The sequence below is a fragment of the Macrotis lagotis genome, chromosome X (assembly GCF_037893015.1).
Source record: "Macrotis lagotis isolate mMagLag1 chromosome X, bilby.v1.9.chrom.fasta, whole genome shotgun sequence".
NCBI lineage: Eukaryota > Metazoa > Chordata > Mammalia > Peramelemorphia > Peramelidae > Macrotis > Macrotis lagotis.
Window position 1 is genome coordinate 55295542 of NC_133666.1, and position 24439 is coordinate 55319980.

Consider the following 24439-nt stretch of genomic DNA (forward strand, 5'->3'; position numbering starts at 1 on the left):
TATCCTTGAAGAAGTAGCCCAGAGAACTGCAAATTGTTTGAACCAACAAATATGTGCAAATTTTGCAGGATACAATAATAAGTCATAGTCTCTTCCCTTAGGGAGTTTATAGATTATTAGAGAAACAGAAATACACTAAAAGTAGAATATAATATAATATAATATATTAATCTTGATCCTGAAGAAATATTAGAAATTGGGTACTCTGTTTCTGAGAAATTCTTATCTCTAGGAGAATTCAAGTAGAGGTTTGATGTAGGAGAAAGCCTAGAGTGGGGATTGCTGCATAGGGTAAAACCCCATGGCCAGATGAGCCATGAAGATCCCTTCTAAGACTGAGACTACATTCTGTCAGAGGGCTGTGTGGATAGAGGAAGAAAAGAGATCATCCAAGGAAATGGTGGTAGAAAATTTGGGGAGAAATACAAAGAAGAAATGGTATTTGACCTAAAAAGAAAGGACAGTTTAACACAAAAAAAGTGCTAAAACCAAAGGTATGATTGGGAGAGGCTCAGGGAATATCTGGAAAAAGCTGATGAGTTGATGAAATGATTTGATTGGGGCAAACAGTAAAACAGGGGTGATATCCTCAGGAACTGTAAGTTGGAAGGGGAGCAGAAAGGAAGGGCTATACTACAGAAGCAGTTAGACTTGAGAACTGCTTGGTTTTCAGAGGGGAGGGAGACTTTCAAAGTGACTGGAATAATAATAATAGAAAGAGGCAATTTAGAAGTGGGACCTGGAGAAGGGTTAATGAGGTAGTTACTCTCATCATCTCAGAACTTGAGCAGCTAGGGGACACTGTAGTGGATACAGTGCCAGACCTCACCAGGTCAGATTCTCACTAACTCTGTGAACCTGGGCAAGTCACTTCACCCAGATTGCCTCTCTTTTCTAATTTGTAAAGCAAGCTGGAGAAGGAAATGGCAAACTATTCCAGGATACTTGCCAAAAAAGACTCCCAAATGGGGTCATGAAGAGTTAGATATGACTAAAGAACAACAAATCTCAGAACTTGCCCTATTTTCGACAGTTTTCTTTGGTGCCATGGAGTCACAAAATCAAACTCTATAGTAGCTGAGGAGCCATCTAGTTCCACCAGAGCCTGCAATGAGGGCAAACTGATTATTTCCCATAATGGTTTCAGTTTTTCCTGGCGTCAAACAAGACGAGTTTGTTCAGTCCACCTGTGTTTAGGATTTAGTTTACAATAATATATAGTGGTGGAGAATTGTCTTTGAAAATTGTTCTCTTTTGGACTTAGAGATTAAAGAATTTAACTCTTTCCAATATACGCATAGTCCATACTCTCTGCATTAGATAACATAGATGTTGCATAGGAAATGAACCTCTGATTGGAGAATGAGAAGGATGAGACAGAATAGACAACTGGCCCTGGAGTTTGCAACCCCTGAGTTCATGTACCATCTCAGACACACACAGACATGTTACTTCAGGCAAATCATTTACCGGCTTAGCCCTTCTGACAGTTCAGTCAATGAGTTGAAGGGCTAGTGCCAATTTGGGGTGGTAAGAGGGAGTTTCTTAGACCAAGAAATCACAGAGATGGTTAAAAAAAAACCAGCGAAGCATGGAATTTCACAACTCAAAAGTGCCAACCATCTCAGTTGTTCCCAGTTTCAAATTTGGACTAGATCCCTACTGTTTCTTATATGTTCCTCTGATGTGCTTTTTGGTGAATGGTGTCTACTCAAGGTGGTCCCTTCAAACAGTGATTACCAGAAGTCAGCATCCTCAAATGAAAATTTTTATAAGTCTCACAATTTATTTTTCATTAATACCAAAAAGTATCTCTGATTTACTGATTGGCCTTCACATGAACATGTACTTCTAAATTAGGTGAAGGGTTTCATTTTCTTGACAAAGGGAACTGTCTCTACTAGGTAGACTCACCATTTATCCCTTAGGTCCTAAACTGCTTAATATCAGACATGGCATTTGAACTTGGATCTTCCTCATTCCAGGCCCAGCACTCTTGTCACTATTACACTGCTGTTCATACCTTTTAAATCAGTATAACTAAATTCTTTTATAAGCTATTTGAATGAAGTCATCATGCCTTTTGTTTCACAATTGCCATTTAGAAGGAAGGCATCCTGCTGAAATTTGTGTGATCAGCAAAGTTAACATTTAGTCCTTCAGAAAGAAATGTCATAACTATGAAATTTGATTTCTTTTTGACAGGGATACTATAAATTAGGTATAGTCACAATGACCAGGCCCACAAAACCTTCCTTTCCTTCTATAATATAATCTAATGTGATTACAGTGTCACCTGCTAGCATCACTGGAGTTGAAGGTCTGTCAGCATTTCAATTATAAATCCCTACTTTCAGGGAATTACAATCCTGCCATAAAAAATTTCCTGCCTCAGAAACTTGGCAAGTAATGCCTAGGACTGAAGTCATTTTGCAAAAAATGGCTAAATATAGATATTTAGTGGCTTTTATATAGTGAAAATTCAAAAAGGATTAATTTGCTGAAACCTTTTGTAATTATATTTTATCCCACGTGGACTTTTCTGCTAAGCCACTCTTTTTGATAGTCTGCAATGAAGTGTCAGGATTGCTAACTCTAGGCTCTCTTGTGTATGTTATGGAAGGGCCTGTTAAGAGTATGCTCAGAAGGTTGTGAGGATGGCAATCAAACATATGGCCTGGAAGAAGCTCTCCGGAGTCTAGTTTGCTTGCCCTCAAGTTAGGAGAGCTTTACATTTTGCTTCAGATACTGATGAGCTATTGTGACCCTGCTTGGGCAAGTTTCTTTAGTTTTGAGCCTCTCTGTAGAAGTGTAGAAGATCAACTTTGGGGGTTCCCATAAAGGTCATGTGACCTCTTCAAAATCCAGCTGTCCCTCCATCCCAGAAATCACAGGTCCAGTCCAAAAAAAAAATCCCTGCCCCCCCACAACTGCCCCACCTTCCTCACTCTCACAACTATGAAGATCAAATAAAGCACCTTCCAAAGTTTAACTTGATGTAATAGAAATGTTCATTATCATTATTGACTTTTCTGTGCCTCAGCTTTTGTTCTGCAGAATGGATCTTATTTTTCATTAAAAAAAAAAAAAAACTAAGGCAGCTCGGTGGCTCAGTGGATAGAGCACCAGCCCTGGAGTCAGGGGAGCCTGAGTTCAAATTTGGCCTCAAACACTTAATAATTACCTAGCTGTGTGACCTTTCAAATATCCAGAGATGAAGGTAGATAAAAGCCAGGAATTTTTATCGTCATCCTGCTCTCAGAGCAGGAAAGGCCCCTTAGAGATCTCTGATCTGATTCATTACTGCCCTTCCTCTCTTCCCATTTTATGGAACTTCTTCCCTCCTTGAAGGTACAATTTCTATCTCTTAAAGGGAATGATTTCTATTTGCTTTTTTTCACACAGTTGAACCTTTCAGTTGTCTGTTAATTCAATATTTTTGCTTCTTATTTTCCTGGCTCTTTGGAAAAGAAATTTGGAAGAAAACCAGACAACTGTGATTGATTGCATATTCAAATCAGATGGGTATTTATTGTAATATGACAGGCTAATGCTGTTTGTTTGAATGCTTGCAAATTCGAATGAACACGCCACTCTGTGCACTTGGGCTCTCTCTCTTTCTCACTGCACCATTGAGCATTCAGAAGAGGGAAATATCGGAAGCCTGGGCAAGTATAGGCCTGGGATTCTGGAGCTCCCATTTGGGGAAATGTTTCAGGTGGAAAAAATATAAATGCATCCCTCATCAGGGTCCCCCAAGCAGTGTGACTTCCTCCCTCCCCATATCCAGAAACCAACTTTGCAAATCCCCTGACAACTTTCTGTGCTGTCGTCTAGCTCCTCCAGATCTTCAGACCTTTGGATATAAGTAAATTATATTTACCAAAGGTAAATTGTGCTCCTTCAACATATACTTGTTGGGAAACTCTTATAAGTAAGATACTGTGTTAGTCCTTGAGAGAGGAAAAATTAAGATCAGAGATAGACAAGGCACTAATCTATCATTAAAGGGTTTATCATCATGCTGATTTATACAAGTGGAGGGTTAGGGTTGGAATCTAGTTGAATTTTCCAGCATCACTGCTAGGATTTAAAGCTAGACCTTTAAAACCCCGAGTCCACTATTTTTCCATCTACCACAATGTCTTCTTGACACATAAGCTTTTGTTCTATACTGTCATGGTCAATGGGGAGAGAGTAAGGGACTAGTTCCAGATTTTCTTTGCTTGTAAACAAATTTGAGCCTGGACAGAGTTCCCTATTGAGCGGAGCCCTTAAGTTCCAAGAATTGATAAGTGACAGTCCCCATAGGAGGTATAGATGTGACCATCGTGGCCACGTAGGAGCAGAATACATGAATGGCCATTACTTTTTGAATCTCATCTGCTTGCCCCCTCGGTCACATCTATTCATGTCTTAAAGATTTCTGCCATCTCCTTATCAGGTCCTAGTCTGTGGAAATTATTGTTAATAATGTATCTCTTTCAGATTCAAAATGCTTTCACTGAGGAAATAGCTTGGTGAAAGAACAGTTCATAATCACGTATATTTGAGAATCCCTTCAATTCTGGGGTGTGTGCAACAGAAAAGAGACAGAGAGGCAGGGAGGGGAAAGAGAAAATCTCAGTTTCCAAAAAACATTTATGTATGGATGGGTGTTCCAAGGACCATGGTTGGATCATCTGGAATGATATGTATTGAATTCAGACTGTCCTTGTGTTGAATTACTGTTGACATGTTGTATTCATTGCCCCTTCTATTTGGCTTGATCCACAAGACAGACTTAGAAAGAAAATTCTAGTACCTTCCGAGTTTGAGTTCAATAATAAAATGAGATAGAAGAACCACTGAAAATTATTCTGTGGTTATGTTATTACTTATTCTGGAGGGACTTTGTAGGTAATTGTAACGGGAACTCGGGGAACTCAGAGCCACTACCGTAGCATCGAGTTGCCCTGAGCCAGCCGCAGATTTTGTTCCAGTTATTGCACATCTGGGCTGATGCCAGGGCAGAATGTGACCCACTGGGCCTCTCTGTGTAGAGGGCACCTCAGCATCCAGAAAGGATGTTTTGATGATCCTTGGCACAGGGGGAAAACTTGGCTGGAGGTCCTGATTCAAATCTCGGAGATGATCTGATGGTGTTTTGAATATGGCCTTTGGATGTTTGAATGGGGTCTTTAATGTGGACTGTGGGCATCTGCACTTTATCAAAAAGCATCCTGGGAAGGGATGGACTATGTCTTATATTCCTTTGCATCCCCACACAGTAGAGGCTCAGTAAGTACTTGGTGAGTCAGTGAATGGACATTAACATTTGGGAAGCATTTCCAACATCAAGTATAATGAGTGATATTGAATTAGGTAGAAAAGACATGACAAATTGCAAGCCACTACTTTTTTCCAATAGCAAGTCTGGGAATATCATTAGGCCAGGCACATAGTAACTTGTGGTTCTGGCACAACTACTAGCTTTGGTAGCTAATAACTCATGTAACTACAACAAGAATTGGATCTAGTGTTGCAATCAGTGTCAGGCCTACAAAACACCATTTGTCCTTTGATTATGTTGCCCAGAGAGCAGAGCTAGGTAAGAGTGTCCCTACCTATCACATGATGACCTAGTCTCTGGTAGCTATTTTCATATTGTTTATTCGTTTATGGGCAACATTGTAATGTCAGAATGAAAGCTGCCATGCTCTTCCCTCTGATTACTAATTTAAGAAAGACCAAAGTGGGAAGCTGTTCTTTGGCTTTCTCCCAATGCCATCTGATTAGCTATGGTTTTTGTTTGGCTGAGCAGCTGGCAATTAATGAATTGATAGGAAATGGTCACAAGGCAGTGGCATTAGCATGGGAACATCTGGTATTCAAAATTAGTCAACACAGAGAGAGGAGTTTTTGTGATCATTCAAATTCATTGAAAAAAATCGCTAGTTGAATCTTCTCATAAGGGCTTTTGGAAAAATACAAGACCGTTATTATCTAATAAAGCATTAGATTAAGATGAATTGGGGGCAGCAGGGGTGTATGTCTTTTTTTCTTTTGGATTTGTTTGGGTGGCAAAGCTCCAAGCCCACAACACAATTTTGGAACCATTTATTTTCCTGTTTAACTCTCGATATTCTCTCATTCATGGGCATTCATTTTTGTTCCAGAGTGAAATAAATGCAGGAGATATCCCTTGATCCCTATCCAACCAAGATTGTCCCCTCTGTCTCCCTACTAGTTATTTCGTTCCATCACCAATCAGATGTCCTTTTTAACCTGCATTTATGCAAATCATGCTCCTACCATTTATTACCTTCTTGACCTCTGGCTATTGTTTCTCTAAGATAAGGCAGTGGTTTCCCAACTTTTGGGTGTATAAGGAGCCTTTTTTAACATTGCTTTTTTTTCATGGTTGAGGAGGTAGGAAACTTCAGTTGCAGCATTTTTGTTTCTTTTACTTTTTAAACAAGGTAGAAAGTCACTTTGTTTGAGGACCTTGATTAGATAAACATTTAAAATTCTATGTAATGCTTCCTAAGAGAAGATTTCCCTCATGACTTTCTGAATACTAGCACCAAATATAAAAATTCTCTGCTTGACTTTTAAAATTCTCCATAAAAAAATTCTCCATAACTTGGCCCTTTCCTACCTTTCCACTTTTACTTATTTCCACATGCATTTATGCAGACATTCTCATTTTTATCTGAATTTATATCAATCATTTCTGACCTTATATCGTAATACTATTTTATGTTTACATCAAACAATTTCAGCCATTTTGCCATTAGTGGACACTCATGCACTTTGTGTCCAGTTCTTTGATACCCAAAAGAGTGCTACATTGAAAATTTTGGTATATAGTAAACCTTTGTCTCTGTGGTTTTGGGTTCCTTGTTTGGATGGGTCAGTTAATGGAGTTGCTGGGTGAAAGGGTATAGGCTATTTAGCCATTCTGTTCTTCCATTGTGAAATCCAGAATGGGTGGACTATTTCATGGCTATGCCAAAGATGTGCCTGTCTTGTCATAGCTTATCTCTCACTGACTGTGCCCTTTTTTTCATCTTTAGCAATTTGTGTGATCTGAGATAAAGCCGTAGAGTTATAATGTGCATTTCTCTTAGTGTTTTGGAGCCTTGTTTGCATGTGGCCTTTTAGAGTTGGCTTCTATCTTTTCACCACTTAGGTGCTGGGGTATGGCTCTTGGTGTTAGTTGTTGTTGAAAGGGATAGCTCTGATTTAGACTGTCTGCTCTGCCACTAGTGTGAGCCCTCCACCTCCGTCTGGGAACAAATAAGGGCCAGCAGAGATGCTTTCTTCCCATCACTAGTTTTCTTATCAAGGTCTGTTGAATTCCAAGCTGCTTTGCTTCTGCACAGCCCTGGTGACAGCACAGAAGGAGCCCATCAATTAAATATGAAATATCAAGATAAATGTATGAATAAAATATCTAGCATTCAGACAAACTTCCAAAACGAACTCATCAGCAGTGAAATACCATTAAATCCTTAGGATCTCATTAATAGATTAACATTGGGAAGAAGAATTATAGTAGCAGTTGAATTTAAATTAAATAAAAGGAGAAAAGCAGATAAGCTATAGATCATCCAACCCACCAAATGTTTGATAAGGATCAATATCATATTATATATCAGAGTCAACCAATCACCATTAAAGCAGTTAATTGAAATGACAGTCTGTATGGGTAAAATTCTGTCATGTATCTTTTAGTGCTTTGTATAACCCATTAGAATGTATGAGGGTGAATTCAAAGACATTCCTCAAAATGCCCAGAGTTGGTGACTTTGGTGCCATCAGCCAAGACAGGGTCTAAAATTTCACAACACTGAGCTTTATGGTTCCATATGTGTTCCAGCATTAGATACATAGTTCTTCAAAGGGATCGAATAGCTTCAACATTTTTCTGAACATTTATGGTCCATTACGGGAAAAACACAAGCTATGAGAAGGCAAACCTGTGAGATTGCAAACTTTCAAAATCTGTTTTATAACTGAACTTTTAAACCAATGCCAAACTCTAGACTCAGAGATGACTTTTAACGAAAGGATGATGGGAATGTAGAATTGGGGAAAACATGTTTCAGAGTACCCCTGCCCTTATACTCTACGTGCATGTGTGGAAAACTTAACTGAATTGCCACGAATGGAACAGTGAGCCCTTTAATGCGGAGATTAAAAAAAAAACCCACCAACCTCAAGGATGTTAACAGAAACAGGATTGTAAAATTTATAAATGACAAATGAAGTCATCAATGTGTAAAAAATCTGGGGCGGCATTTATTTGCAATTTTCCTATTTCAATGGCCCCATTGATTTGTTACAAATACTGTTAACCCTGTGTTTGGCAAATGGTGAGGATATTATCACTTGTGTTCTCATTTGTAATAAAACAGATTAACTTGCTGTGAAATTTTAACTAGGCTGAGCCACCACAGTAGCTACCTAATGAAGCGAGGCACATTGCTGTTAAGTAGCTAACTAGATGCATACTGATTACAGGGCTGAAAAATGGATCTGTTTACTTGCAAAGAAGAAGTTGGGCATGAGACTCTTCCTTATGTTAGGAGAGGGATGTTTGGAAATGGACAGTTTCTCCATCAGTGATGAGCCTCTGTCCTTGGTCATAGCAGTTGGCATGTAGAGTTAGGCTCTAGCACCATCTAAGAGAAACTGGAACCCTATGAAATTGGGAAATTGCTGAATGTAAAACCACCATGCAGAAAGAAATGCTTCACGGAAAATCTCACTGTCACTCTTCATCACCACACCTTGAATGGTTTTGCCAAAGTTAGTTCATCATGTCACATGAGAATGGACTGTTGAAAATGGCAGAGGGCAGGTTTCAGAATCAATAATATGTTTTAAGATCATTCAGTCATTTCAAGATGTATCAAGTTCTCTAAGAAACCATATTCTGGCATTGTGACCTATTTAATTACTCTTAGATTTTTGACTCGTGGACTTTGTCTTTCCTAAAATTTTATTTAGAATTAAGATTTGATTGAACGTCAGGCAGGGTGAGCAAAAGCTGATATTGTCAGTTGGAGTTCTTTCTTTTTCCACATCATCAACTTCTGAATCATTCCAATATTTTCCATCAAAAGGTGGCATATATTGCTGAATGTGTAATGTCGTTGGTTCACTTCTGTTTTTTACGGAACTGCTGGCGTGCTTTTTCCAGTCCATCCATTTCATTTGACAGTATATAGAAATGCAGTTTGGTAAATCATACACATTCCCAGCAATTTTCTAATTTTTGAATTTAAAATTGAATGAATTTTTTATCCTTTATGCTTGGGTTTTGGCACAGAGCCAATGAAGGTCTTTTATAATAAAGCTATATCTCCCCCTTCAACATACACATATACATATGCACATCTATTTAGAAAAATAAATGGCAAAACCGGAATTGCTGTTTTACAATTGAAGAAATAATATTTTTAAAGGAAACAGCTTTTCTCTGATTTGGTTTGGAGTATAGCACGGACTAGGCAAGTCTCAGAAAAGCCATCCTGCTGGCATTTGTAACTCATCACAGGATCCTAGCCTGTTCTTTTTTTTTCCTTCTTTTGACCTTTACTTCCTCACAATTAGATGTCGTGCTGCATATTAGCTGAAATTTAAAAGTAAAGAGCAGAGATCACAACGCCCTATAATGGGGGACCCAGTAGTAGCTGAATCCTTCTTAAATGCGATAAACTTTTAAAATGATCAGCTGGTATTTAATTATTAGCACACAGAGCTGTAGTTGTTCTAGTCAGTGGCTGCTCTTCATTTCATTGAAGTTATTAAGTGTTAATTAAGTACCAGATGATTATATAAGCCAATAATTGAAGCTTACTTGATAGGTTAGAAATAATGCATACAGTTATGATGAGAAGGTATTGTACCGCAAAATGGCGGCTATATGTGGGAAATATCAACTTTTTCAATATTACACATCTGCATTAGACAAATATAATCTTCCCAGGAGATTTCCAAATTGTTTGTGCAGCCTTTGAAAAATTAATGTGAAAAAGGCCAAGCTTTCGTTCCACTTATTTGTCTTCCTTTATTTTGTACAGGAGTGTTTTGTAGATAGATTTATATGAATCCTATGTGTGTGTGTCTGTCATCTGATTTGGTACCTTAACTCCCAGCTATTCACTATATTTATTTTAAATGCCATTTCTCTTATTTCTTTTGTGTTTTTTCAGGTATATGCTGCTGATGTTATTTTTTATAGTTTCATTATCTAACTTTGTCATAGTTATCTTCTCCATTAATTTATTCACTAATTCTCTGCAGCTTTTTATGAGCACATCTAGGTGACCCAGTGGGTAGAACAACAGCTCCAAATACGGGAAGACCTGAGTTCAAATTGAGCCTCAGACATTTACTACTGGAAAGTCATTTAATCTCTTTCTGCCTCAGTTTTGTCATATGTAAAATGAGGACATAAATAACACTTCCTGGGGTTGAGGATCCAGTGAGATAATAATTATAAAGTTACCTGGTGAATTAAAGGCATTATATAAGTGTTAGTTGTTGTTTTTTTGCCCCCACATCCTTTGCAAATAGGCTAGTTTTGTCTCCTTTGGGCCCATGGTTCACCCTTAGTTTTGTTCTTGTCTCATTACTGTGACTAGCACTGGCATTGTGCCTAATAACTCATCACACCCTTGTGACGCCCAGGTAGAGTTTATAAAATCCAAAATAAGCCAAAAAATCAGTCTCAGATATTGGATGGACTAAGTAAACATAGTTTTTCTAAACTATCACTTGTCTTCTTTATGTAGAAATTACCAACGTGGACCAGAAATCACAGTTTGTGGGTTTTAGATCTATTCGGGCTCATCTTCACCTGATGGAAAAATCCATTTTTACTTAGTCACTCATTAGACTTAATAAGATTTAAGGAACCCTCTTAAATTTCTAGAAACCTACACAATTAACATTCACTGTAAGGCACGTGAACAGAAACCCTTCAAATTTGTGGCAAATACCATCCTGCCTGGCAGGTTAAAATGAATGTACCATAATGTTAATCTGCTTCACAGAGCTATAGGCTACTAAAGCCAAGTGTTCTACCAGTCAAAATCCCTAAACGATTAGCCTTGCCAAACTTGGTGGCCCAGAAGCAAAGCCTGAGCCATCCTCTTCTTCTGTTTGTATTTACAGGAGAGGATTCAGACGAGCCCATCCCCGGCTCCTTCTGTGGAAGAGGCCCTGCAGCCCATAAGTATGGAGTCTTCTCAACAGAGCAGCAGCATGTCCAGCTCTCCTTCTCAGATAGAGCACACCCCGGAGAGATTTGGTGAGGAGTTCATCCCCACCCCTGACCCCACCTTAAGAGATTTTGAAATATTCTTGTTAAAATGGGCCGATAGTGGGGTGGGCATGGGCATGGTAAAATACTGGTTCCATTTCATTTCCTACCATATGATCAAAGTAGAAAATCCAATGGTCCTTGCAGAGCTGATGACTAGAAGGTGAGACAGTGGGAGTAAGACATAGCTGTATGCTGTGCTCCGAGAGGGTTAATTTCTAAATACCCTTCCATTATAGCTAGATTTGCTTCTGGATCTCATGCAAGGAGCTTCTTTCTGGGCTTTTGCTTCCCTTCTGCCTAGTCTCCGACTGCCTGAGCATACCCAGGTGGAGGAAGCAAATTGCTTACTATCTGGAGGGGCATTTCGCTGCTGGAGTAACAAAGTAGACCATTTAGTATAGACTTTGAGAACAATAGAGCTAGGAAGGATCATCACCCATTGCCTTCAGTTCACAAGGGATTGTGTGTCTTGGTAATCACACCATAGGAAAGGGGAAGATACCCCTGTCAGTCCGGTACTAGATATCTTTAGGCCAGGCACATTCACTTCTAATTGCTAACAAGATTAGTGCTCTGGCCTCTTGTGGGTGCCAAAAGGCAGGTTTCTGAGCACCTACTAGCCAGTTGCCACCTCTTAGGGTCTTTAAGGCCCTTAGGGATTGACATCAATGAGGTTAACTTGGTGAGTTTAGCCCTTGCTCAGAGGCTGTTATGTGCTCTGTGGCTGTGACCTCACCAGACTCTGCATAAGTGTGTGTGTCTCATAAAAAGGGGTATCCTCACTGTTAGAAATACAAGCCAATGTTCTGGTAGTCTTTGCATCTGAATTCAAACACAGGATCAATTATTGGATACCTGTTAAAGATCTAGGACTGTAGGAGGACCTAGGCTTGTTGATTGCACAGAGAGCAAATGAGGCATTTTCCTCCTCTCTTGATTAGTGGGATCAAATCCAATATTTAATATCTCTCAGTTATTATGTAAACATACTTGAATTATAGTCATGGAGCAAAACTGAGAAAAAATTTGTTACAAATATTTTCCACATGTTCAAACAAATGTGAGAGGTCAATGACAAAGGGGATTTCTTATACCAATACTTTAGATCAAAATTCTAGATTCAATTATCTGTGAAATCTATAATTGCAGAGAAGGGATGTTTAAGCTAAATGGAGAACCAGGAAAATAGACACCCCCCCCCCAATCAGACTTTTTCTGCTTTCCCTGCAGATGTTCAGTGTTTATTCAATAACCAAAGTCTTTGATTTTTTTTTTTGTCTAGAAATTTGAATATCTCTCCTATCTCCTTCGAATTATTTATAAAATCAATTGAAGTGTAGGCAAGCATATAATAGAGCCAGAGTTTTAAATGTTTCACTTTTCAAAAGGATTTTTAGAAAATACGTTAATAAACTAAGACATTCATTTTTGGACATGGCCAAGGCGGGGATTTGTTTTGTTTGACACTGTGCGTTTGTCAGAAGGGCTTTATTTTTTGTTTCCCGTAGGATCTGAGGGAGAGAGTGGAGAGATAAAATAGTAAAGAAAGGAAAGTTGTTCCTTGCAGCCTCATCTTCTTAAAATCCACCAAAGAGAGCAGAAGGAAAGCCAGAACAAGTCATAGACAAGTAGAAAATATTTGAAAACTACAGGTTGAATTGTTATTTATTTAGAAGGAAGCACAAGCTGTAAATAAGAGATCTGCAGTTTTGTGAACTATGCCCATTTTATTTAATGTTTGTAAAGCTCAAGATAAAAATCCATAAAAAAGAAAATAAACTATTTATGATAGAAATGTACAATATATATGCCTATGTGATTTATGTAAATATACAGTACATTTCTGCAGTTGTGTGTGTGTATGTTTCTAGAATGCAAAATATTTTCTAGAGATCATTGTGGCGCCCACACCTGGGTAAGTACTTTCAACACAGTGTTTTGTTTTTTTATTAATGGATTTCTAATTTCCTTTATGTTGGGGAATGACTTCTCATGCAGATTGTCAGCTTTCTTCCTTCTCTGCAGTGGAGAGGAGAGAATTTTCTGGGGCACTGAAAAGTTGAGTGACTTGCCCAGGGTCACACAGTCAAGGTACCTCCAGGGGAACTTTTCTCATGCTTCTGATTCTCTACCATTTTGACTCTTTGACACACAGCAAGAGTTTAATAAATGTTTGTGGAGTAGAATTAACTTATAAGTAAATGAAGAAAGAAATTCCTTGCAAAAACAAAAGAAATCCTTTAATTATTTGTCAACTTCTCTGGTCTTTCAGCTTCATTTTTTTCCAGTCTCACTTTGTGCTCTTTTCTCTGTAGCTATGATGTCTGCCAATAGAGAGGGAGATTTCACTGATCAAGACAATGGATCAAATGCAAAAAGACACCAGAAGGAGAAGGGTAAGAACTTTTCTTTGTTTGTAAGACATTGCAAGACTGTACACACAGTTGATGCTCTAATCAGTAATACATTTTCACTTTTTGTCACCACTTACAAAGAACCTTTTTAGCTTTAGGCAAGTATTGGGCTTGGCCATAATATGTCTATTAAAATAACTTATTTATTTTAGCTTATGAATTATAGGCAGAAAGTCTGAAGTCCCTGTGTTCTTATGCTGAAAAGGCTCCCTTTTTCAGTAGGAATGCATGAGGTTATTTGGGCCACATCTTATTTAATGGATGCTATATGATATAGGTCTTATTGGCATTTATAAATGATGCCATGATTAGAAGCCAAAATAGATAAGTTCTTCAGAATCTAAGCCTAGCTTTTCCTTTGTGGTTGTGTGTTTAAAAATTGCTAATCTAATATCTCCATTGAGTCTTTGCATGGATGTCTTTGACTTTCCTCGTGCTTTTATGAGCACTTTTGCTCTCAGTACGGTTTTTGGTACTCCCTGCCCTCCATCCCTCCTCTTGGGAGATTTGTGCATAGAGAAGAAGCTTACCAACTGACCGGGCCATTGCTGCCATGGTAGCTGAATCCAGATCTGTTTCTAATCCTGAAACTGATGAAACAAAGGGAAATCTATCAACATATCCACAGGTGGTAGGGTTTACCTCCTAAAGCTATCATTGAAGGTGAGGCCCTAATTCTAGGCTAAAGAATGTCAACCAATAGGTGCTTTATTACGTATCCCAAGATAATTAGATAGCCTATTGGCAGGTCAGCAGAAGTAGCTTTTCACTCTTTTTTATGATGACTGTTCCACCTAAGGTGCATACATTTTCCTTCTTGAGCTCAAGGGTTAACAGAGAAATTGGAAAGTCCTTACTATATTCAACTTCCTACACTTGCTTACTAATTATATGGATGAGCATTTTAGTTTGGATTTAGAATAATGCATGGTTTTAATTTCATTGATCCATGGTTGATTTCCTTGCCACATGTTAAGCCTTTTTTCAGCCAGACACTGAAAGGCTATACCCTGTGGGGCTCCAAGATGCAAATGATTCATTTCTGAGTAGTTGTCTGTCTCTCAATCTAGGTGGAGTATATTAAACTCTTGAATTCAATTCATTGTGAGAAAATGACCTGTACTCAAAGAGGCAATCAAATTTGAATTTAGGATGTAACTTTGCATCTGTGATCTTAAGAAATTTTGTTTTCTGAGACCTTTTCTTTGTACCAGCCATGGCTACTTGAAAGACAGTCTGGTTATAAAAGCAGTTTTTCTGGGGGTGGTCCCCAGGATGTAATGGGACCCAGGATTCATCCCTGCAAATTGTCCAGGAGCCAGGAGGGACGAATCTAGGATTTGGCCAACGATCTGAGGTATTCATTGTTAGTCTTATGAACAATCAGCTGGAGCACTAGAACTGACGTATGATGGCTGATTTTAATAAGCTACCCAGTGGTATGTACTGGCATTTCCAAATCTCTTGCTGTGGAATAGCACAGTTTTGCCCATTTCGAACAAATAGGTTGGTCCCATCTTTACATCCTGGTGAGGACATTAATATACAGGGTGGCATATTGAGCCTTACCATGGATAGTGTGAAAAGCTTTCCTGCAAATGGCATTTCCTATGTCAAGTTCTACCAGTTCCATTCTGTTTATTAAGACAAAATATATTTTCCTCAAATACATTTTAGTTATTAAAAGGGAATATAGTAGAAGTAGGATTATCAACATTTATTAAGTATGACAGGTAAGCAGTTTATATGACTATAGCAAACATCTGTTTTCACATCTGCTTTGAGTAATATCATCATGATTTTAAAAATGATTTATAGCTCTGCAAGCTATAAAAACACCAGCTTTGTTGGTACCTCGACATTTTCAGACAATGAGGACATTCTGGGAGGTATGGTGAGAGTGTGCCTCGCAGAGAATAACCCTTATCAAATTATGTGACAATCAGGTTAACAGGCCTCCCAAACTAAGTAGTTTCTTATCGGCAGTGAAGTGCTAAAACATCAGAGTCTATTTAGTCTAGGTCTGTATGAGGCTTGGAGGCCAGCTATTTGTGCTCCAATATTCATGAAGCCTGCTTAAACCACTGGTTGGTGGTTTTCTGTAGGATTTCATGGTGGGAAGAAGCAGGAAAACTGGTTGCTTTCAGCCTCATTTAGACAGAGCTAGAGATGATCTGTGACCCTTTCTTTGGAGTTAAACAGCACTGCAAGGATCTAGGGTACAGAGGAGATGAACCTCTGACACAGGCAGGTAGGCAATCCTCAAAATAACGTGCCTACCCCTCCAAGGAGGGGGATCCCACTCAAGCTATGGTCAACACTGACTGTTAGGATGTTATTCTTGATGCCAGCTCTACATTTGTCCCTCTGTACTATCTACCCCTTGCCTCTGGGACTGCCCTTTTAGAACAAACAAAATTAATTTAACCCTTCCTCCCCGCCCTTTAAAAACTTAGACAATTATCAAACCTTGCTCCTCACCCCAAATCCTTTCCACACTAAACACCTCTTGAACTTTCAACCAATCATCATATGACATGGAGCCATCCTGGTTACCTTCCTTGGGAAGCTTGGCAGCTTCTACTTCATGTCCAGAGATGAACACGATATTCTGGATGTGATCTCAGGAGAGGAGAGTGGAGAAATACAGAGAACTTTTTACCTCCTGTTTGGAATCTAGACCTCTCAATGCAACTCAAGATTCCATTAGGTTTCTGGCTTCCATATCACACTGTTTCAGCATACCAGACTTTTGGTCCATTCCATGATCTTTTTCAGATAAGCAGCTTTTTTCCCTTATCCTGTACTTGCCAAGATGATTTTTTGAACCCGAAGGTAACACTTGCCATTTATCCTTGTTTAATGTCATCTTGCTAGCTTTATCCTAAGACTCTTGCCAGCTTTATCCTGCCAGGCAGTATCTTTTTAGATCCTAACTCTGTCATTCCCTGTGGTAGGGAACCCATCACACTTACTATCATCCACAGGTGCCATGGAGATTGAATTTAAAGCCTTTATCCAAAACATTGATAAAAATGTAGAAAACAGGACAGAACCAAGCAGAGATCCCTGGGGCGCTATACCACAGACCTCCTGCCTAGTTGACATGAAGCCATTAATGACTTCACTCACTCAGTCAATTCTGAATCCATCTAATGGCCCTCTTATTCTAATCTCCATCTCTCCATCTTTTCCACAAGATTAGTATGAATATTTTGTCAAGTGCTTTTTTAACATTTAGGTTAACTCTACAACATTCCACTCTGGGTAGCTTGTTCACCCTTTTAGAGAAGGAATTAAGGTTGGTCTGTCTGGGGTGAAGCCTCAATTCTTAATGATCTTTGTGACTTTTTTTCCCCTTGATATTCCCTAACCCTCTCCTTCATGAGGATCTGTTTTGGAATGTTCCCAGGAATCGAGGCAAAACTCACTGACCACTAGTTTGCAGACTTCCTTCTCTCCCCCTTTTTTGCCCTTCTCTGGTACCTCTTCCAAATTTCTTTCAGTCCTGTTTCCTTTTCCAATAAAGTAGACCCATCCAGAGCCATATTCGAGTTGTGGGTTTTTTCCTCTGAAGTCTCAGCGATAGCTATATGGTCAAATTTGCTTCATTGCATCAGGACCTACAGTTCTTGCTTTTTTGCCTCAACCTTTAACATTTGTATATGGAGATTTGAGATTAGTGATGAACTACCAGTTCATTTCTTGGGAGTCATCCCCTTTGAATTTTTGGGTATTTCAAATATTATTTCTTTCCTCTTTGCAGTATACCTTATTATATTGAACTGAACTGTGTGTGTGTTTCTAGGCAGTCTTCTCTCCCTCCACCTCCATTATTTTTAGTTTAAAGCCTTTTTGATTAAATTTGCAAAACCCCTGATGAGGTGTACCTCATCACTTGCCAAGAACATGCCATTCTTATATTTTAAGCTGTAGTCTAGAAGTCTAAATTCCATTCTCAGACACCATCTTAGTCTTCAAAATCAAAGTTTCTCATTGGGATCTATAGCCTTAACTGGACAACAGCGGGGAAACCTCAACCGTCATCAGTTGGCCTGTTGAACTCATGTGGTAGCTGTTTCCCTAGAAAGAGGTCTTTGTATAGGAGAGATTCTGTGGAGTAAAATCAGCAAGATCAAACATCTGGTTCAATATGTAGAGTCAGGAGTTCTCTCCTAGATGTGTGGAGTGTTTTATGTTTTTAATACATGGAGTTTGAATTTTACCTCTAATACTTATAGTGTATGGGGAGGGGGAACGAGAAAGGAGGACCATTTTCTTCTTTTGTAACATGAGTCAATTGGACTAGAATCAGCTCTAAAAAATTACTGTCTCCTTTGATCCCTACTCAAATCCTGTGATATAGAGATATTCTTTCTCCTTTTACAGTTAAAGAAACAGAGGCTCAGAAACCTTAAGTGTCTTTCTTGCCCAAGTCACAAAGTTAGTAAATGTTAGAGCACAATTGACTCTCCAGTCTTAGGATTCGAAGTCCCCCCTTTTTTTTCCAGTACCGTGCCAATCAAATACATGACTATTTGTATTATTTAATGATCTCAAGCCATAAAATTATTTCACCCCCAAATTATACTATTAGATCTAAGATGGTTAAATTTTAGTTTAGCTAATCTTAAGGTTGATGCTGATAATATGGACGCTGTACTGTTCCTCCCAACTTGAATGGCAATCTCCCCTTTCTCCAGGCATTGTGGAATTCTACTTGAGGAGGTGCTAGGAACTGCACCCTTTTGACAGCTGCTTAAAGGGCTGGCAATTTAGAAACTGTTGTTCCATCTGCCCATTGGATTACTTAATTCCTCCACAGTGCCTGTTTGGGGCAGATGAGTTGTTAGTTCAAACTGTCTGGGAAGAGAGACCTTACAAGTTATCTCTATGGAATGGAATGGTGAATTTCAGCTCTCTAAAGGAAGACAAAGTATGCATTTGTGGACTTGGCAAATTTGATCCTCTTCCTTGAGCTCAAAACGAATGGGATACCACTGAATTGTTGGGAATTCACCTATTCGGGCATTATCTTTTTTTAACTAACATTTCATTAGTGGAGAAAAAAAAAGATTCCCTCCAACTTGAATTAATCATTTGACAAGAGAGAATTAGGTTGTTTACAGGGGTGAGAGGAAGACTGATGAAACAGGTGCAGAGCACCTGAAACAGCAAACAGCAAATGTGATATGGGGAGGAATTCTCTGGAGAGAGAACTTTTCTAACAATTAAAATGAAAGAATCCAGATGGGAGAGAACAAGGAATAAGCAATGAAGTGAGGGAGAGAGACACACAAAATGTGGAAAGTTTTGTAAAGTGTGCAGAGAGCTGGTGGAACTCTGCCTTTGGCTCCTGCTTTCTCCATGGGGTAGGCTGAGATGACATCTTCTTGGAAGGAAAGGCACTGTTTTACATTTGGCCTTCATTTTCATCTCTTCCATGAATGTAGGTAGTTCCCAAAGGGAAGATAATATCCATCTTCCACAACCCCCACACATTTAAGAGAAGTGCTAACTGCAATGATCAAAGTCATTTATTGTGAATATTTTAAAATGATGGCAGAAAAATCAAAGTACTGAGTTTAAAATTTAGATGAAGTGCCATCCTATCTTGATGTCTCTTACCTTTATTAGAAAATTATATTAGGTCAAGTTCCGGGGTAGACCAATTAGGGTAAGTTACTATGACAGTGTTCTGTCCAGGCCAAGCAGAGAAATGGGCTCAGTCTCCCCCCCAAAACCAACACCTTTTTTGGACTTTTGTTTATGGTTGTGGGTTTTATTTGTTTGATTTTTGCCTTCAGTTCAAAATAGCTGGTCCTGATAGACTTGTTCATGATATTTTTAATGTGTCTGACCTGCCTCTGTCATGACTTGAAATTACAAAATTTCACTTTCCTTAAACATGAAGTCAGAAGTATATTTATTGTTAAGCTTTCCTTAGATGGTCAGCACAGAAGCCAAAGATGTGTATCATTCACTTGTGCCTCAAAGGAACGTAGCTTTGAGAAGCAGAGTTTAGGGCCAAATTACATTATAATTGATAAAAACAAAGCAGTTTATAATATTGAGAGATGATAAAGCAGGTCAGTAACACCAAGTGATTCTGTTCTTAGGAAGCTAGATTAAGGATTGGGAGGAACATCCAAGAGCAGCCAGTCAAGAAATGCCACAGGCCTCTGGGGGAGTCAGGTTTTTAAATGCCTACTATAATATATATATATACACACACTTATCAAAATATTTTTTTGCAAATGTCACAGAGCCCAGGTTAGGAAACCTGGAGCTAGTTCAATCCAGCCCTCTCATGCCCCTGGTCAGAAAGGTTCATGTCACCCAGTTAGTAAGTTACAGGGCAAGAATTTGGCTTCAGGTCCCAAGTTGGGGGACTTGTTAAGCCACCCCAAATTAGAAAAACTCAGTGATCTCCTCTCTTTAAATTGATAGACTTAAGGAAATCTAGACTTGTTTGGTTTGTGTTTATTATAACAGGGTAAATATTAAAAATGCAAGCAACTCAATATTTGCATTGCTAATAGAGTCTTTCAATGTGTTGACATTTCCATTAGTTTTGAATGGTGTTTAATGATTTTTCCATGTTTGGGCAATGCTAATAGACCAAGGCTAATGTAGACACATGGACCATAATGGGCACACATGCATTCTCTCTATTCATTAGATGCATACATGCTTACATATACACAAATAAGTATATTCACATGTCTGATTATTCGACATAAGACAGTCAACATAGGCTTTCAAACTGAGATTTCATTGGTGTCAAAACTTCTCTTGCTACTTTCCATAATTTACAGTCTTAGAAAATTGGTATAGGTACAGAGAATGAGGTCATGGAACTTATGTATCTTAGAGGCAAGAGCTGAAGTCTTTCTGATTCCAGGGCCAACCAGACAAGTTTGCCATTCCTTTATTTTTAGCTGTGGTCCAGAAATCTCAATCCCAATCTCAGACACCTTCTTGCTTCCCAAATCAGTTTCTTGTCCAGACATCTAGCCTTAACTGGGCAATAGTTTCCTTAACCTTAATCAACTGAGCTGTTGATTGAACTAGGGTGGTAGCTCCTTCAGAAATTGAGAACTTCCCATAATCTGGGAATTTCTCATGGTAACCCAGAGCACCAGGCAAGAAGTCAGAAGCTTTAGCATGCCATTGCCCTCTGGCATCCAGAGTATCTATGTGAAATAGGACTCACCTAAGGCAGTCAGATAATACGCCTGCAAAGAGGCAATATGGGAACAGTGGCAGGCACTTCTAAGGCAGGAGAGTCTTGACTCGCTTTACCCTTGAATCAGCTTATTCATAATGTCACTCATCTCCACCAGTCCACCTTGACAAATATGACCAATGCCACTGGTGATGAGCAGATGAAATTATTCAGATTAAAGTGGCAAAAGTGGAAGTAAAGGCAGTCAAGAACAGAGAGGGCCATAAACCTGAAGACAGAAAGGCATGCTCCTTCCCAGTGCTGCAGTTATACAACTCCTCTACAAAATGGAGAGATTTTGACTAGGTGACTACCAAAGTCACTTCCACTCCAAGCTGTGGAGCTAGAAATGACTTCACAAAAGCAAGGTGAAACAGAGAAAGAATGTAAATATAAATAATAGTTCTTCCATACTAAGCAATTACTCAGCCCTGTCCCACCCTGTTCCAGGAAAAGCTCACAAAGGCAACTAGGCAGCCCCGAACCCCTAGGGAATTACATCTCTAGCCTCTGGTGAGCTGACTGTGAGCCAAACCATGAGCAACCTGTAGGGAGAGGGAGTTCATGGGAGAAGAGACAGTTTACAGGAGCTTGCAGCCAGCAGTATCCTGCCCTGAACCTTTTTCACCTGTGAGAATAGGACATAGAAGTTAAGAGTCTCTCGTGTCCAAAGCTTATTTCCTTGATATTAGAGAGCAAGAAACATGACTTTTGACTTTCTGGGTATAACAGATACCAAAGGAGAAAAATTTTCTGGAAGCAATTCTCTCAGCTTTATCAGAAGAGAATGAGACACCATGATGCCTCACTGGAGTATGGCTATGATCCTGGGTCCTGGAAGGCTTTGAGAGCCCAGCATAAACTCAAAGCTAGAAAGGATTTCAATCTGAGCCTGATGATAGGCCCCCATGGCTATTGTCCAGTAAGCAATATAGCTAAAAATAGAGGCTCTCAGCAGCAAATCCTCATTATTTTTAACTATAGTAGCTCATGAAAATTATCTAAAAAAGGGAGAAGAGGTGATGACTGGTGTTGGTGAAGGAAGTACCTCCAATGATAAAATCATAGATCCTTGAAATGTTGAAAGTAGGAATTGGCCCTTTCTTTTTAGCATTGCTAAAAGATTGAGGGAATTTCTGCCATTGGATAATCATGTTATGACTATCAGATGATAACTAAGTTTCCCAACTTCAGATGAATCCTACTTCCCTTAGCTCTCCTTATCATTTAGACTCGAGAGTCTAATGATTTGTTTATCATTTGCCCACAATACTTGGTAGATATTGGTCCTGGTCAGGTCTGACTCCTGCTGTTTTGGTGGTTCAAGCTCAGTTCTGGAATGAAGGGAAACATGTGTACCAACCAATATTTAACAGCAAAGACATTGAATTAGATAGATACAGGAGCCCTTGAGAAGTACATCTGGTCCAGAAGGTATATGAATATCTGTGATTTCTCTTGTCCATAGGTAAACAGGAAGCCCCATGAATGGCTCTAGCCCTAGTGTCCTGAATTAATCAAGTCCCAAAAATTGCTTCCCTGCCTTTTGTTTTTGATGGTACAATCAAGGTTAAGTGACTTGCCCAGGGCCACATAGCTAGTATCAAGTATCTGAGATTGGATTTAAACTTAGGTCCTCCTGACTACTGAACCAGAATTCTATGCAATGGCCCACCTAGCTACCCCTTCCCTGCTTTTTTTTTTTTGCAAGGAAATGGGGTTAAGTGGCTTGCCCAAGGCCACACAGCTAGGTAATTATTAAGTGTCTGAGGCCGGATTTGAACTCAGGTACTCCTGACTCCAGGGCCGGTGCTCTTATCCACTGCGCCACCTAGCTGCCCCCCTCCCTTGCTTTTTAAAGATATTGCAGGGACCTAGCCCAGTCCATTTGGCAGAGAACCCCATAAATATTGCTCCTCTGCAAGATCTTCTATCCTTGTAATCCTGGCTGTAGATTTTTCAGAGCAGACAAGGAAATAGCAGCTAGATGGCCATTTCTGAAGAGTTCTTAAGAAGTTACCAACCACCTTTTGCTTTCTTTGGTTGAAAATGCCCACTGTTGCTTTACAACTATCTTCTGCAACAATACAATTCAGAATAAAGTTGCTCTTAGCCTTATTGCCTCCAACTAGATCTGTAAGTAGTTATTTCATCTAAAACAAAAATTGTTTGGGGGTTGGGATATTGATTCATCTTGAGCAGTGGGGATGAACCAGTTGTTCAGAGGACAACCTGACCCTAGGAACAGCTCTCCTGGGAGAACTGGTGGGCTTGAGAGTAGGCCCAAGAAAGACTGCAGGAAAGAGGCATATGCCACTCCTCTGTTCAAATCACATTTTCCCCTGTAGCTTAGGGTTCTTCTGTCAGCCATGGTTTTGGCAGCGTTCTTGTGTTTACTTTGTTTCATTGGCACCTTACAAAATCCTCCTTTCTCTCAGAGCCAGGTTCACTGTCATTGGTACAAGTGCTTCTCTAGCTGGACTTTGTTGTACCATTTCACGTTAATTTTTGATTACTTTTAATTTAACCCAATTCAGAAAGAGAACTCACCATATCTCAATAGTTTAGTCTGTTGGAAGCTCATCAGAGAAATGGCCTGGTGTGCCTACTCTGTGCATGGCCCTGGACATACAATAATACTGAAACAGCACCTGCCCTTGTGATGCTTACATTCTACTGACAGATGCAGTGGACATTCTTTAATTCATATAAGCTGGGGTCCTCTGCATTTTGAGTCTGCCAATAGGTAACTATGTGGAGGCTGATGAATGTTTATTTGTATTTACCAGCCTACATCTTGGTAAGAAAGATACAAATTAAAAAAAAGAAAATAAAATATTGTTAAAATCTAGAGTCTACTGTCCTCAAAGAGGACTTAAGTCCTCGTAAGTGCCAATTATTATGCTGAAACTTAAGTGCCAATTATTATCCTGACTCCTTTCATATAGCAGACCTCCTTTGATTAGAATTATCCTCAGCATGCCATTCCAAAAGTAGTCATTTATTTTTCTTGTGCTGTATAAGCCCATTCCACACAGATTTCTGGCACCAATTTTCCATTTGACAGAACTCTTTACCCCACCTTGGAAAACAGCGAGTAGCTACATGATTTCAAATAATAGGAAATGGACTACTTAAAAGATGGAACCTCTCCTGTTTGTAACTCTGGCTGCTGGAGTCCAAGGTATCAGAGATTGCCCTGAGATTCTTGAAAAGACAAAGGAAGTCTAGATCTGCCAGATCTCCCAATGAGAGATGTCTTGTACAATTGACTTGACTCAGTGCACCTTGCTACTTTACCTTCCAGCCAAAAGGCGAAAACTATGCTTGGAAAGAGATCTAAGTTGCTGTTCAGCTTTGGACATGGTTGCTCCATAGCCTTACACATGTATAGATCCAGAGGGATTTAAGGGATAGGGGAAGCTAAGCAATGATTCTTAAAAACTCTTTGTTGAAATATACATGCAGGTAAAGTGT

At 39.3% G+C, this 24439-nt stretch overlaps 1 protein-coding gene across 3 annotated transcripts in view; it reads left to right on the forward strand.

Moving 5' to 3' along the window:
* DACH2 (dachshund family transcription factor 2) overlaps positions 1-24439 on the forward strand; it is a 400510-nt gene that overhangs the window by 313838 nt on the left and 62233 nt on the right. For all 3 annotated transcript variants that reach the window (XM_074203764.1, XM_074203765.1, XM_074203766.1), the window contains exons 6-7: positions 11170-11305; positions 13636-13716. In XM_074203764.1, coding sequence (XP_074059865.1) covers positions 11170-11305; positions 13636-13716 — 217 coding nt within the window. The remainder of the gene's footprint in view (positions 1-11169; positions 11306-13635; positions 13717-24439) is intronic.